We start from the raw sequence: 16,472 nt of genomic DNA, 5'->3' as shown, positions 1-16,472 counted from the left end.
AACCGTGCAACGTAACTTTCCTGATGATGGAAATATTAGAAGTCTGAACCGTCCAGTATGGTAGCCTCTAGCCATGTGTGGCTATTGAGCACTAGAAATGTGGCTAGTGCAACTCAGGAAATGGGTTTTAAAATTTAAATTTACAAGAAAAAGCAAAAAAAAAAAAATTCATTTTGTTTTTTTCATTCATATTCCCTTCTGGAATTTTTTTCATCACCATTTATCTCCCTGTACCCTTAAAATTTATATTTAGATAGCCACATGTGGTTAGGAGCTACCATATTGAGCAATGCAGCTCTAGAACCGAAGACAGTGCCTGAAGTTTCTCAATAAATATTTGTTGAATGAGTGAATGGAGAGGAAATAACATAAGCAAATGCAGAGTGGCAGAAAACTCCAAAAGGTATTTAGGGATCAGCAGAGTCAGTGCACAGACAAGTGCAGGAAAAGGTAATAGGTGGGTAAAGTCAGACCGGCACTTGGGTGCTCTGCTGTCCTGTGGACAATGGGGTGACACTGAGGATAATTTAAAGCAGGTGAATGGCACATGAGCACAGCTGTGGGCTGGGAATACTGGCCTAGAGGCTGTGTGGGGCAGCAATTAAAATTTGAGAGGATCACACAGCCTTGGAACTGGTGTGCTGGCGGCATGACCAGGAAGGCAAAGGTGATGTAGAGAGGAACCAGTTTTCAAGAGATGAGTTGGGAGCTTCAGGATTTCAAGGTAGAAGAAGACTCCCAGAACCTCAGGAGGCTGAGGGTAGGCCACCCCTCTTGTCTCCTGAGAATGCTCCCCTCATCAGTGTCCTGCGGCCAGTACTGAAAGGTCACGCTGCTGACAGTGCTGAGGCTGCTTCCACTGAGATGGATGACACGTAGGCCTCACATCAGCATGCCACACACAAGGCCGCTGACATCACCGGTCCCAGGGAATTCACTGCACTGTTATGACCGCTCAAGGATGAAGACAACATAAATGTTTCAAAGACACTTAAGGGCACCAAGAATAATCTGTCATGAGGGGAAAATGGATTTGGGTTCAAACGGTATTGATTTTAAAATTTCCTTATACCGACAGCCCTTGTAAGCAAGGACTCACTGGGCTTATCCCAGCTCATGGTGAATGATCTGTCAGCACCGTTGGGGATTTCATCTTGACAACCAAATGAATCAAGGTGACATAAGACATAGGCCCTGCGGTGGGAATGGTGACATTTTAAGTACCTGGTGTCAGAAAAACTAGAATCCTATTACCAAGCATTCAGAATCACTTCTTCTTTTTTTTAAACTTATTGATTTTTTTTTTGAGAGAGAGAAAGGGAGGGAGGGGAGAGAGGGGGAGGGAGAGAGAGAGGCAGAGAGAGAGAGAGAGACATTGATTTGTTGTTCCACTTATTTATGCATTGATTGACTGATTTTTGTATCGGGAATCAAATCTGCAACCTTGGCAAATCAGGATGACATTCTAACAACTGAGCTAGAGCGATCCAGCCGGGCCCCAGCATCACTCTTCTTATTGGCCTTATTTTCTGGGCCCTCAAATAATGAAACTGTCTGAACGGGAGCAGCCAAGGCACAAACGCACAGCCTTTATCCTAATGGGGCCTGTGGAGCTGAGTGGGGAAAGTAGGACGGGAGGGGCAGGATGGGTGAGATTCAGAGGGCCTTCAACAAACCAGCCGGCAAAGGTGGCTAGCTTTGCTGAGGTAGGTAGCAAGGAGTCGTTTCTGAGCAGAGAAATGAAAGATCAAGTTCTGTAAAAAATGAAATGGAATGTAAACAAAATGAAAATTTAAGTCAATCCATGATCATATGAAACTGGCTGCCAGACATTTTGGCAAAGTTCTCCAAAGGCACCATACTCAGAGGCAACGGTTTCTCTGAACTAATAATCTTTTCTGGCAACAACCATGACATTCCAGATCGACAGAACCCAATGCCCCGGGGAACATATTTTCAATGACAGGAAGAGAGTGGGGCTGCCTAAAGAGCCTCCACATCTATCTGAGGACTATACTGTGGGTTCTCTTGTACAGAGACAGGTATTAGCATGTTTAGGTTTCTGTCTGAGAAAGTAACAGCTCTGAACTCTTTTGAAAGTTAAGAATCTGAAAAGCTAAGGTCCCTGCTTCCAGAAAAAAATACACACATACACTTTTACATCTAACTCAAGGGTGTTCATAGTCCCTATCTGTGTGCTGATTGAGAGCTCTGCTATTGGATGTTTCCTTCATCCTCTGACCCTCAGGGTCCAAGAAGACGAGAGTCTGGCCAATGTAAGGGTGGAGCAAAGTGACCTCTCACAGTGCTGTTCCATTCATGCCAAGACAGCAAGTGCCAGACAAGTCTGGATGTGAGCTCAGGACTCATTTGTGCTTTTTGGCTCATTACACACTAGGTGCGGTATAAATCCTTTCATCTTTCCACGTTTCTCCTTCGCCAGCTGTCACACAACTGAAGACTCACTGCTTCATCACATCTGTCATTCTGGGAGGCTAAGGGCTTCACTAAGGTCACATTTCTGAGGACACTGAAAGCCTAAGAAGTGTGCTAGAAAAGCAGTCCTGGTAGGCTCGAAGGATTGGCACCCATCCTATCCGTATTGGGGGACTGTCCTCAGAGGAGCCGGCTGGAGGCTTGGCACATGTTCCAGTTGGCCCTGTGGCAAATGCAAGCCAAGCTCTAAGTGGAGCCCCTGAACAGTGGGCTAGTGCTCTTGTGGATGGGCACTCCAGAAAGCTGAGCACCCAGACTGCAGGCAGGAAACAGTGCCTGTCCTGGCTCAGGCTCCTCAGAATAGGCCCCTGGGTAAGACATGGTTTCAGAACCTTCTAAGATGAGCTGTCCTTAAAGGAGTTTTCCTTCTACATAGACACTAGAGGGAAAGTCTCCAGCTGAAGGTTACACTGTAGCTTACACGTCATAGTTTTACCTCTTGAGATAAACCAACCCAGCTCCTGGCGGGTGGGGCTACCTACCAGGAAGGACAGCTTGGCCTCGTCAGTGCTCTCAATGCCCTTTGTGTCAAATTTTCCCTGCTGGAGGCTGCTGTGCATGATGTTCACGGCACTCGTCACCCCACGCTGGATGTCCTGCAAGGTGGTGGCCGGGAAGCCCATCCGCAGCTTGTTACACAGAACGTCCCTAGGGGCAGAACGGCATATGGGGGTTGATGGGCCTCCAGGACAGCAGGACCAGAGGGCCCCCTACCCTGAGCCATCAGAGTATGACCAATCCTTGAGATGACAGTAGGAGGCCTTGGGCAGCCAGGCATGGTCATAGGCCAATACCCCTCGAGGGTACTGATGACAAGAGCACCCAGAGAAGACTAGTTAATTCTCAACTTCCCATGAGGCTCTCAGGTATCACCACTGAGCTCCAACAAACTCAGAAGTTCAGCTTAATGAAAGGCTGTCAGTTCAGGACTCTAGTCTCTATTTCACCACGTATGAGGTGTGGTATCTTTGACAAGGAATGGAATCTCTTTAAGGCCCAGTTTCCTCATCTATAAAAGAGCTAATAGCTCCTACCTCACAGGGTTGTTTTAGGACCGAATAAGAGCAGGCAATCAGCATAGTGGCAACTATGTAAATATTACAACTCCTGCCTTCACCTGAACTGCCTGTTGTCTTTCATGGGACTGAGGGCCAATGACCTCTCCAAGCCAGTGCGGGGACACTGACTTGGCCCATAAGATATCTGGCTGCTGTTCAGCTGCCTGGAGCCAAGGATGTGCGATGGGTAAGAGGTTGATCCTGTATAGAACTAAACTATTATAAGGGGAAAAAGGAAGAAACAAACGGGCCTCAGAAATGAATCACAATTAGGACCTTCCTGCCTCCTAGAAATGAGACAGCGCCAACCATACCTGAAGTCCGACTCCAGCTCTGTGGTGGCGAGGTTGATCATCGCACAGAGACAGTCGATGCTGGAGCTGGACAGAGCCCGCCCAATGCACTTCTTCACAATGTAGAAGACATCGTCCACCATGCTGGATGTCAGCTGGCCCTTCTCATAGGTGTCCAGAGCCACAGCCTACCCAAAAGGCAAAGCACCCGGTAAGGGCCCAGTTCTACATGTCACAGTTCGAGAAGGTTCTGGAACAGGCCCTGGCTCTGCTTCCTTTTCTATACCTTGTCCCTAATTTCCCCACATGGTTTACCCTGGTCAACAGCTGGTGTGGATATCCTTATTAAAGGATATCACTTCCCTATTGATCACTTAGGAAATTAAGTATTTAGGGCCTCTGCCTTGAGGACAACTATTATCTGAGATGTAAGAGATCAGGAGAGGCCCTTCTTCCCCAACACTCCTCACCACATACCTCCAGGGAGGCCGGGGACATGTAGACGCCCTGAGTGAGGTGTTCTTTTTTGATCCTTGGGAAAGAAGTCCCATCTGGATCTATGAAAAGCATGACCATTCCAAAGCATAACAACTAACCATACAAAGTGGTGCCTCTCAATCTGCAAGGGTATTCTCAAAGCAGGACCAAGAAATATGACATGCCTTGGCCATTTCCTTGGCCTGGCTTCTTGGACAGGAAGCCCCATTTCCAAGGGATGTGTCCTCTGTCCTACCTTATTCACAGTCTCCCTCATGAAGTACTCCTCCATGGTAATATACAAGCCAATCAGCTCCTGCATGGTGCAGCTCAGCAGGCAATTGTTGAGGAGTTTGTCCAGATACTTCTGGTGCTCTAGGGGACAGCCAAGAAAGAACACTCACTTTTCTTCCTCAAGGAAAATAGGTCAACCTTTTTCATTTTTGCTGGTTCCTTTCTAGTCTTTATTCCAAATTTGTACACGATTTACATGGTTACAATCACAGTATAGATAGTTTTGTACTGTGCTTTAAAAATTATAAATATTTACAATGTTTCTTCATAGCTTTTTTCTTCTTTTAACTTACTTATTTTTAATGACTATATTTTATCAGGTAGAGTCTATATTTTTAAAAACTGCTCTCCTCTATTGAGACACCTGGGTTACTTATTACAAACATTTGCCAACAGAGATAATTAGAGATCAGAGTGATTGCAGATCATAGCGAACATTTTTGTACAAAGCCCTTTTTGCTTATTTTTCATTATTTCTTTAGAAATAGTAAGACTCAAAAGATGTAAATTTCTAGGGCAAAGAATGAAATATATTGGGTATAATACATCTCATTCTCTAAACCAGTGAATTTTCTGTGATGACAAAAATGTTCTTAATCTGTGTTGTCTAATATGGTAACTACTATTGAAGAATTGAAATGTGGCTAATATGAAATTTTTAAAAAATATATTTTTATTGGTTTCAGAGAGGAAGAGAGAGAGAGAGAGAGATAGAAACATCAATGAGAGAAAATCATTGATTGGCTGCTTCCTGCACACCCCTACTGGGGTTCGAGTTCATAACTCAGGCATGTGTCCTTGGTTGGAATCAAACCTGGGACTCTCCAGTCCACAGGCGGACACTCTATCCATTGGGCCAAACCAGCAAGGGCACTAATCTGAACTTTTAAATTTTATTTCATTTTAATTCAATTTAAATTGTTAACATGTGGCTGTGGTACTACATTGGACAGCATAACTCTGAACAATGACAGTTATAATTAATAATAATGAGTCCCAAAACTCCAAATAAGGCCCAAAATACCAATTCAACCTCCTTTAAACACCAATTCAAGGCAATGCCAACTGGGCCATATAACTAGTTTCTCTGCCATGTATTATTGGTACAAATCATGCAGAATGCTGGGTTGGTCTCAAGTCTCCAGTTTGGGGAATTCTGTAATACTTGCCTAGCAGGAATTAAATGTTCTTAAAAACCTGGAGTAAATTTATAAATAAAATAGAACTGTGGCACACTTTTTTCAATGTATTTATCCTTTCAAAAATTGTGACTAAGAGTACTGAGAGATATAGTGAAAGCCTTTCTTTACACTATATACTCTTTTTAAAAAGAAATATTTTTATTGATTTTAGAGAAGAAGGGAGAGGGAGAGAGAGATAGAAACATCAGTGATGAGAGACAATCATTGATCGGCTGCCTCCTGCACATCCCCTACTGGGGATGGAGCTTGCAACCCAGGCATGTGCCCTTGACCATAATTGAACCTGGGACCCTTCAGTCCATAGGCCGATGCTCTATCCACTGAACCAAACCAGCTAGAGCTACACTATATACTCTTTTTTTTTAAAAAAATATATTTTATTGATTTTTTACAGAGAGGAAGGGAGAGAGATAGTTAGAAACATCGATGAGAGAGAAACATCGATCAGCTGCCTCCTGCACATCTCCTACTGGGGATACGCCCACAACCCAGGTACATGCCCTTGACCGGAATCGAACCTGGGACCTTTCAGTCCGCAGGCCGACGCTCTAGCCACTGAGCCAAACCGGTTTCGGCAACACTATATACTCTTTTTGTATGCTCTTCCTTTATATGATATACTCTTTTCTCAATATTGTACTTCAATACTATATTAAGGTGTAATGTATGTACCATAAAATTAACCCATTATATGTATACAACTCAGTGTTATTTTTTAGTAACTTGATAGAATTTTGCAACAGTTGCTACAATCCAGTCTGGAATAGTCCTATCATGAAATTCCCTCCCCTCCCCTCCCCTCCCTCCCTCTCCACATACCTCCCTCCCCCTTCCTTCCTCCTTCCCTCTCCACATCCCTCCCTCTCCCTTCTTCCCTCTCCACATCCTTCTCTCCCTCCCTCCCTCCATCTATCATGTGTGCATATCACCTATTTAAACATCAGTCCCTAAACTGAAGCTGGTAAGGAAGCATGGTGTGGGGAAAATAGCACAGGAAAATAATTAAATGGCTTCAAAGGCCCAGTCCAATTCCAAATTCAGTTAAGTCTAGATTTTTCTCCTGGGAGTCAATTTGCCCATAGACCCCCAGATGCCAACAAACCCATCACTTCTTATTAAGAGATTTGTGGCTTAACTATGCACAACAATAACCATACCCCAGCCCTCCCAGGGAATATGGGGAATGCCTTTTACCTTGCTTTACTTCTTCTGAGGCCATGGAGTCCCCCACCTCAAAATCAGAGCTGATCCTCTTCCTGAGGAAGCTTAAATACAGCTCACTGCGGGCGTTCATCAGGGTAACTTCAGTCAGGATGGGGTCCAGTTCCCTGAGACACATGGAGCAGAAGAAATCAGCAGGACACTGGGTTCCTTCAGACAGAATGGCTACAGGGCAAACATACTCCCGAACATCTCCTCCCCACTGGGTCCAGAAGGCCTGTGCCAGATGGCCATCCTGGCTCTGCTGACCCAACTATAATCAGAGAGCTGTCAACCACATATTCCACTTACACATTTCACCCAAGTCACTCGGCCCCGAAAATCCTGCCCGGGCTAAATAAGAGACTGGGAGGTGTGTTTTTGTTAGCAGTTTGAGTAAAAATGATCTATGCCTCATGTGAGAGAAAACAAACCTTCCCAACCTCTTATTTAGCTGTGATGAGATTTTGGGGGGTACCATTAAACTATTCCACACCCATTCATCTACTCATCTGAATAGCCAAAACAATCTAAGATAAAAAAGTCGGAGGACTCACACTTCCCAATTTCAAAACTTACTACAAAGCTACAATTCAAAACAGTGTGGTACTGACATTAAAATAGACCGTTAGATTAATTGAGAGTCCAGAAATCTTCACATTTATGGTCAACTGATTACTAGGGAGAGTGTAAAAAACATTCAATAGGAAAGGAATAGTCCTTTCAACAAATTGTGTTAGGATAACTGATACGTGTATTTTAAAAAATGAAGATGAATCACTATTTCAGTTTATATACACAAATTGACTAACTTTCCACTGAAGACCAAGAGATCTTTTCAAGACATAAATCTGGTCATATCATAATTAAGATCTCCATAGCTCTTAGGATACAAGTCCTGGAATGGCCTAACTCTAACAACCTCTTCAGATTCATCTCACGTCAGGTTCTCCCCAACTTTCTGCACTTCAACTACCATGACCTTCTTTCACTTTTCAAACACACAGGGCCTTTTGCACACACTTTCCCTGCTCTACGTGGAACACTCTTCACCTTATTCCTACTTATTAAACTCAAGGTCTCAGATCTAAGGTCATTGCCTCAGGAATTTTTCCTTGAACTTCATCAGCTTAGTTTGTATCCCTTTATTACACATTCTCCTGTCCCCTACACTTAACATATCCCAGTGGTTAACAACATGAACTCTAGAGTCAGATTACTTGGGTTCTTTTCTTGGCTCTGACACTTTCTAGCTGTATGATCTTGGGCAAGTCACTTAACCCTCTAGGCTTGGTTTCCTCATCTGTAAAAAATGTTAATGGATTAAATCATCGATTCTCAACCGAGGGTGATTTTACCCCCCAGGGAAAATTTGGCAGGGTCTGGAGACATTTTGATGGTCATAACTGGAGGGCGTTACCAGCAGCTAGGGTAAAGGTCAGGGATGCTAAATATCCTATAATGCACAGCCCAAATGCCAATAGTACAGAGGCTGAGAAAGCCTGGATTAAATGACTTAATATTTGTTAAGTGCTTAGAACAATGTCTGGCATATAGTAAACACTACAGACCAGAGATGCCACAAAGAAAGAATTAGGTTTGTTTTGCTCACTTTGCTTGCTGCCATATTCCCAGTGCTTGGCACGTAATGTGTACTCAGTAAAAATTTGATTGAGTGTGCCGAAACCGGTTTGGCTCAGTGGATAGAGCATCGGCCTGCGGACTGAAAGGTCCCAGGTTTGATTCCGGTCAAGGGCATGTACCTGGGTTGCGGGCACATCCCCAGTGGGGGATGTGCAGGAGGCAGCTGATCGATGTTTCTTTCTCATCGATGCTTCTGACTGTCTCTCTCCCTTCCTTTCTGTAAAAAAATCAATAAATATATAAAAAAAATTAAAAAAAATAAAATTATCTGTTTCCTTTGTCTAAAAAAAAAATTTTGATTGAGTGAATACATTTTTATGTTTGCATTTTCTTTTAATAAGCATATATTATTTTTATTAGAAAAGTTAAAAAGCTTAAAATTTTAGGACAGTAGTTGCCTTTGGGAGAGGGGTGGAAGAGAGTCACTTGGGGACTTCAAAAATACTGTTAATGATCTATTATTCTTTATGAACTATATAGGTTATATATGTGCTTTTGTTTGTATGCGATAGTCTATTAAAGAAAACCAAGAGTCATAGATAAATATTTTTAAAACATAGACCACATTGTAACAGAGTAGTGTATGAATGATACACGATTGCCAAACCAAACACTTATGGGCTGAAGAAAAGAGGACTATTACCTTGGTTCTATTTTTTCTGTTGTAGAATTTCTCAAGTTGCTCTGGACATGCCGGAACTGCAAAACACCACATATAAGAGTGCTCTTCCCCACCCTCCTTGTATCTGCCTTTTGCTGGTCACTCCAAACTTCTGGCATACAAGAGTGTTTGGTTAGTGTGCTTAACAGACACGCCACAAGTAGGCTTTCAGAATGATGAGCCAAAGATTTTTTGATTTAGATGGTAATGCCACCTCTATTATTGCATTTATTTTTACTTTTTGACTGTATTCCCCCATTCAATCTTGGCTGCCACAATCGAACAGACAGAATGTTCAAGGACCCTTTTTTCTTGCATCTGCACTGGAACCTTAGCAGCAACATATTTTTGCATTTAAAAGTGATGCTAGTGGTATGCCAAAGGACTACTGTCTACTCTAGAGTGTATAGGATGACTATTTCTAAGTCCTATTCTTTACTCTCTCTGCTAAAAGGAATGCAGATATAAAGTTCTGAAAAAGCAATTGTTATCTTTAGCACTTAAGGGAACTAAGGAGAAATGTGTGACATATTACTTGACACTTAATAGAATCTTCACAAATAAAATTCTCATTGTATCACTAGAAAGCACAGTTGCACATTCTGTGATAAAGAACTGGTTTAATGTTTCTCTTGTGTTCCTTTTAGGAAGCCTTTTCCAGTTCCTCTTCAATCTTGTACTGAGGCCATCACCATCATGACAACACCTCAAGCCCTGATGGGCAAGATGCAGGCCAGTCTGCATTCAGCCTTTATTTTTCTTCTGTCCGTATCTCTTTTCTTCCCCACCCCCCCCCATCCCTCCCATTTATTCCGTTTGGTGTCCCTGGTGAACACTGATTCCAAGCCTCTTGTAGCTTCCTCTGCTCACCTGCTGGTGGTAGTTCCTCTGCTTGATGAACTTGTTTACCACCTTCTCCACCTGCCTGTCACATTCCACCTGCAGATACTTTATCAGGGTATAAAGTTTCCCTGGCCCATAATATGTTTCCACTATTGGCTGGTGAGTTTCCACAATGCGGGCAATCCCTAGAGAGAAGAAAGAAAGAGGGTTGGATTCCAAATGTTCTTCTCATATAATAAGCTTTTTTCTTCTAGCCAAGGCTGACCCAGGTCTAACTCAACTCCTTTTGGTTGTTTCACCTCCCCAAATGAATACAAACGGTTCTTGTCAGTGCTAGAATTTGCTAAGCAAATTTGTCTGTGAAATATGCTCTGTACTTGGTACACCAGCAGACATTTCCTACGTTATATTGACAATTTGTACAAAACATCTTTAAAAATCAGTATTGCTCTCTTCCCAGTAATGTATTTAAGGGTTAAATTTATTCTTAGAGTTTGGTCTTGAGGGCAAGGGAGGATCAAAATAATTTTTGCTAACCTGATGTTGAATTGGGAAGTTAATTCTCCAATAAACCAGTGTGCAGTAAGTTATAGGATTAACTTAAAGGCATTAGGCTAGTGGGGAGAGAAGAAACACAAGGATGCAGGTGTTAGGATAATGTCTACCATCTCCCTAGAGTGGGGAAATAGGCTTGCCTTCAAACAGGAGAGTGAGTGTATCTGCAAAGATGATTGCAGCTCTTCGATCACTCATGTCTGTCTCTAGTACCAACAGCAGATTTTCCTCAGCTTTACTGGCAACCTGAAAAAAAAAAGAAAATCCACATATATTTTTTAGACCAAAGGCTGGCCTCAGTTTCCCAAAAGGATTTCCCATTGCCTTTCTTTTTCCCATGTTTCCCTTGAGAACTCTGGATTGACTAAGCCTCAGGCAAGACAAGGAACTTGAACTCAGAGGTATAAATAATGCTTTTCTCTTGCATGAAAATATGTTCTGCCATTAGCCAAGGGAGAGAGCCCCCAATTTCAATAATCATCTGAAAGTGTAATTCTAACTTATCATTAATGGTGTTTTATTGAGCAGGACAAGGAATCTGGGCACTGCTGAAGGGATTTTTATTTTTTAAAATATATTTTATTGACTTTTTTAAAGAGAGGAAGCGGGAGAGGGATAGAGAGTTAGAAACATCAATGAGAGAGAAACATCGATCAGCTGCCTCCTGCACACCCCCTCCTGGGGATGTGCCCGCAACCAAGGTACATGCCCTTGACCGGAATCGAACCCGGGACCCTTTAGTCAGCAGGCCGGCGACGCTCTATCCACTGAGCCAAACTGGTTAGGGCTGAAGGGATTTTTAAAGGATTAAAAGTAGAAGCTATTTCGAGGTCCCAGATGGCAAACTACTGAAAGCCTTGGCCAGCGTGGCTCAGTTGGTTGGAGCATCGTCCCGTACACCAAAAGGTAGCGTGGATCGATTCCCAGTCAGAGGACATACCTAGGTTGTGGGTTTGATCCCTGGTTGGGGTGAGTTTAAGAGGCAACCGACTGATGTTTCTCTCTCAAATCAATGTTTGTTTCTTTGTTTCTTCTCTCTCTCTCTCTCTCTCTCTCTCTCTCTCTCTCTCTCTCTCTCCCTTCCTCTAAAATCAATAAACATATACTCGGGTGAGGATTAAAATCAGTAAATTTTAAAAAATAAAAAATGTAACATAAAGCAGTTGTATTTTAATTAATTTTTTAGAATGGATAAAATATAAACACTTAAATGTTCAAAAGGGACAAAGGAATGTTTGGTGAAAAGTGTCTTTTGCTCTTACCTATGTCTCTTGTCCCCTAATTCCCATCTTTAGAGGTGATCACTGTTAACCCTTCCAAAAATATCCCATGCTTATACAAGCATATATCTTTACTAGAGGCCTGATGCACGAAATTTGTGCAAGAGTAGGCCTTCCTTCCCGCGGCTGCCGACATCGGCTTCCCTCTGGCACCCGGGACCCCAGTTTCCCTCGAAGTGCCGGCCTGGTGCGGAAGGATGCCCGGCCTAATTAACATATTATGCTTTTATTATATAGGATTGCCATGGCCCTCATTTTAAACAGGAATGGTAGCATACTGTTGTTTAACTTAACAAACCACATACGTTAGAGAGTGAAATATGTCAGCACATATGGAACTGTCTTATTTTTCTTAATGGCAAATTAGTGTCTCCTTACAGAAAATTGCAGGGTGAGGGACAGGATGCACTGTGACATATAGTTTAAAAAAACAAGCCCTGGCCAGGTGGCTAAGTTGGCTGAAATGTCATCCTGTACACCAGTGGGGGCGCATACGAGAGGCAACTAATCAATGTTTCTCTCTCTCTCTCTCTCTCTCTCTCTCTCTCTCTCTCTCTCAAATCAATAAAAACATATCCTTGGGTGAGGGTTAAAAAAATATAAATAAATAAACAAACAATAGCTTCTGCACACATGCCTCCTGGGATTTGCTTCTTTCCATCTGAGGAGTGGGAAGAGGGCTAAGACTTTAATTGGCGCTTGCTTCTTTATCAGGAGTTAACCCCAAGTGACCTAATCTGCTTCATGCTATTGTGGCTTATTTTGAAACTCAACCCTATTTATGAAGTCTTAAAAACACTAACCAGCAACTCAAAATGCTCTTTAAAGAAGCCAGTTCCTGGCTGACAGTTTGAAAAGGATGAGTCAACTTGTCAGAGAATTTGCATTTTAATTTTCCTATACTTTCACTTGGTCTGTTGGAAATAAATGTGCATCAGCAGATGTCCAGACCGGGCCTGGCACACAGTAGACTGGTGCCGGGGTCCAACCCCAGCAGGTCCAGGGGTCCCCAAAGGCGTAGATGGAGTCGGCGAAGAAGGAAGGACACGGAGACAGTGTTCAGTTGATCAAGCAGCCTAGCCAGGATCTCCAGCCAGGATCTCCAGCCAAGTTCTGGTCTGGATCTCCAGAGAGGTTCTGCTTAGGATCTCCAGCCAGGTTCTGTGTCCATGTTCTCTTGCTAGGTTCTCCAGGTTCTCCAGCCAGGTTCTGTAGCCATGTTCCCTCGCTAGGTTCTCCAGCCAGGTTCAGTCACCAGGTTCTAGTCAGGTTCTCTTGCCAATTTCTGTAGTCAGGTTCAGTCCAGGATCTTTTGCCATGCTCTCTCCAGCGAAGTTCTTCTGTCTCTAGGTTCTGTGTAGGTTCTGTCTTCTAAGTTCTGTGTTCTAAGTTCTGTGTCTCGCTGTCTTGTTACATCTGTATTTATACCAGTTGATTCAATCCTATCAATCTCTATTACAAAGGTTAGGGCGTTTCTTATCTCCATTCCAGGGAGTAAAGATTATGTAGCTTAAGCATGATTGTTCGTAGTTAAAGTGATTAATTACCACTTAGTTAAGAGGTTTTATTCCCTCCCTAACTTCAGGGGAAAATCCCTACCTGGGAAACAACCTTTCTCAGAGACCTTGGTTAAAACACATAGTGCCAAGAAGGTGAGCAAACACATTAAGAACAGTATGCCATATATGCCAGGTCCCTTGAAACAGCAAGCATGGACCGGCTCCCGGCAGACTGGAAATAGATAAATGTGAATGAATGCATGCATTCAGTCCTGCCAGGCTACTGCAAGAGCAGGAAAGGGGAGTCAAATCCAGAGGCAAAAAATTATCCACTGACACTGGATCTCCCCAGTGCTCCAATCTGTAGGCAGAGAACCATGCCATTATCCTGCCAAGAATCAGGGGCCATACCTGCTTACAAAGGTATTCTGAGAACTTGCTTAGTCCATCTTCATGCAAACCCAGTAGCGGAAAGATCTTGAAGAAGCGCTCCACCTGGGGCAGATCCCCTTCCTTAGTGGCAATAGCAAACTTCTCTGTTACAATGGTTTTGAGGCGCTGTTCAGCTTCCTGCAGCAATTTCAGGTTGGCATCAATCATGCTCCCTGTGCAAAGGAGAAAGTGAAAATTAATACCACTTAGTCTGTGCACCACTTTTCTTTTCTTTTTTTTAAAAAATATATTTTATTGATTTCTTACAGAGAGGAAGGGAGAGAGAGAGAGTTAGAAACATAGACGAGAGAGAAACATTGATCAGCTGCCTCCTGCACACCTCCTACTGGGGATGTGCCCGCAACCAAGGTACATGCCCTTGACCGGAATCGAACCCGGGACCCTTGAGTCCGCAGGCCGACGCTCTATCCACTGAGCCAAACCGGTTTGGGCTTTTCTTTTCTTTTTGTTTGTTAATCTTCACCCACGGATATTTTTTTCACTGACTTTTTTTAAAGTATTTGTTAAAAAAAAGTTTTTATTGATTTCAGAGAAAAAGGGAGAGGGAGAGAGAGAGATAGAAACATCGATGAGAGAGAAATAGCAACATTAATTGATTGCCTCCTGCACACCCTCTACTGGGGATGGAGCCTGCAACCTGGGCATGTGCCCTAACCAGGAATTGAACCAGCGACCTCCTGTGCATAGGTAGATGCTCAACCACAGAGCCATACTGGCCGGGCTCCATTGACTTTTTAGAGAGAATAGAAGGGAGAAAGGGAGAGAGAGAGAGAGAGAAACATTGATGTAAGAGAGACTCATTGACTAGTTGCCTTCTGCACGTGCCCCAACTGGGCTAGGGATTGAATCTGCAATCCAGGTACATGCCCTTGACAGGGAATCGAACTCATGACCCTTTAGTTCCACAGCCGACACTCTAGCCACTAAGCAACACTGGTCAGGACTGTGAACCACTTTTCATTAAAAAATATGAAAAAATATGTACTAAGCATTTACTGTGTGCAAGATACTGTACTAGTAATGTGGATGATTAAAAGATGAATCAGCCATAATCCTATTGTCACTGAAGTTATAATTGAGTGAAAGAGAGAAGCTTTGTGTACAGATAACTATAATAAATTCAGTATATGATAGCTGTCATAAATAAAGGTGCCTACAAGTCACATTTCTGTTTGAAGTAATCAGAAAAGGCTTCCTAAGGAAGGTAACATCCCATTTCAAAGATGGACTGGATTTTGATACCTGAATAAAAGGAACATTCATTTCAGGCAAAGGTTATGAAGTGAGCAAATAGAAACAGAAAGATTAAAAAACAACCACGAGCCCTGACCAGTTTGGCTCAGTGGATAGAGCATCGGCCTGCGGACTGAGAGGTCCCAGGTTCGATTCCGATCAGGGGCATGTGCCTTGGTTGCGGGCACATCCCCAGTGGGAGGTGTGCAGGAGGCGGCTGATCGATGTTTCTCTCCCATCGATGTTTCTAGCTCTCTATCCCTCTCCCTTCCTCTCTGTAAAAAAATCAATAAAATATATTTAAAAAACCAAAAAAACAACAACAAAAAACCCCCAAAAAACAACCACGACTATTGCGGAGTATTTAAAATAGTACTGTAATTATATGAGGACTTTTAACGGTGTGGAAGATTGGCGCCTATAACCCCCAAGTTGTTCAAAGGTCAACTATATTAGTATGTGCTCCGGCATTTAGAGCTCAATAAATATTTGCACAATGAATGGATGCATGAGTGAATAGCATGAAATAAGGCTAGAAAGGGTGAGTCAAGATTATGGAAGGCCCAGAACACAAGGCTAAGAATTTAATTTAAAAAAATATATCTTTTTTATTGATTTCAGAGAAGGGAGAGAGAGAGAAAGAGAGAGAGAAAGAGAGAGAGAGAGAGAGAGAGAGAGAGAGAAAGAGAGAAACATCAATGATGAGAAATAATCATTGATCAGTTACCTCCTGTACTCCCCACACTGGGGATCGAGCCTGCAACCTGGGCATGTGCCCTCTCCAGGAATCTAACTGTGAACTCCTGTTTCATAGGTCAATGCTTAACCACTGAGCCACGCTGGCTGGGCAGAATTTAGTTTTTTAAGTAGGCAAGTGGAAAGAACCCACTGGCTAGAGAACAGTTCAAATTCCTTTTCCGTAAAATAGGAATAACAACACTGCCCTGGGATAATCTGGGCCCATAGAGGGTCTATTACCTAACAAATTTCCTACCAATAGATGCCCTTCTCCTGCTTGAGTGTGCCTAGTTCAGATTACAGATGCTTATAAGTTAACTAGAAATCAACAGTTTGGGATGCTGACCTTCTTTCCCCTGTCGGCTGAGCTCGATGACTGACTTGTCCAGGCACAAGTAGCGATGAATGTGGGCTGCAGCCTGCTCATAATCTTCATTCCTCAAAGCAGTCTGAACTCCATCCATGCAGAACTTCAGGTCCAAGATATCGTCAGCTCTCTGAATAGCTTGATAGAGGCGGTTCTGCAAAAAGACTTGGTGCTCAGCA

The 16,472-nt window shown here is 43.0% G+C and overlaps 1 protein-coding gene across 1 annotated transcript in view; it reads right to left on the bottom strand.

Annotated features, from left to right (window-relative positions):
- Positions 1-16,472, bottom strand: part of COG4 (component of oligomeric golgi complex 4) — a 28,890-nt gene that overhangs the window by 7,871 nt on the left and 4,547 nt on the right. The window contains exons 4-12 of the mRNA XM_081107777.1: positions 16,273-16,447; positions 13,914-14,107; positions 10,864-10,969; positions 10,196-10,353; positions 9,308-9,363; positions 7,015-7,148; positions 4,581-4,699; positions 3,869-4,035; positions 2,979-3,144 (exon numbers count right to left, since the gene is read on the bottom strand). Of these exons, the coding sequence (XP_080963903.1) occupies positions 2,979-3,144; positions 3,869-4,035; positions 4,581-4,699; positions 7,015-7,148; positions 9,308-9,363; positions 10,196-10,353; positions 10,864-10,969; positions 13,914-14,107; positions 16,273-16,447 (1,275 nt within the window). The remainder of the gene's footprint in view (positions 1-2,978; positions 3,145-3,868; positions 4,036-4,580; positions 4,700-7,014; positions 7,149-9,307; positions 9,364-10,195; positions 10,354-10,863; positions 10,970-13,913; positions 14,108-16,272; positions 16,448-16,472) is intronic.

The sequence above is a fragment of the Myotis nattereri genome (assembly GCF_964212035.1).
Source record: "Myotis nattereri genome assembly, chromosome: 15".
NCBI lineage: Eukaryota > Metazoa > Chordata > Mammalia > Chiroptera > Vespertilionidae > Myotis > Myotis nattereri.
This window is presented reverse-complemented; position numbering and strand designations above follow the sequence as displayed.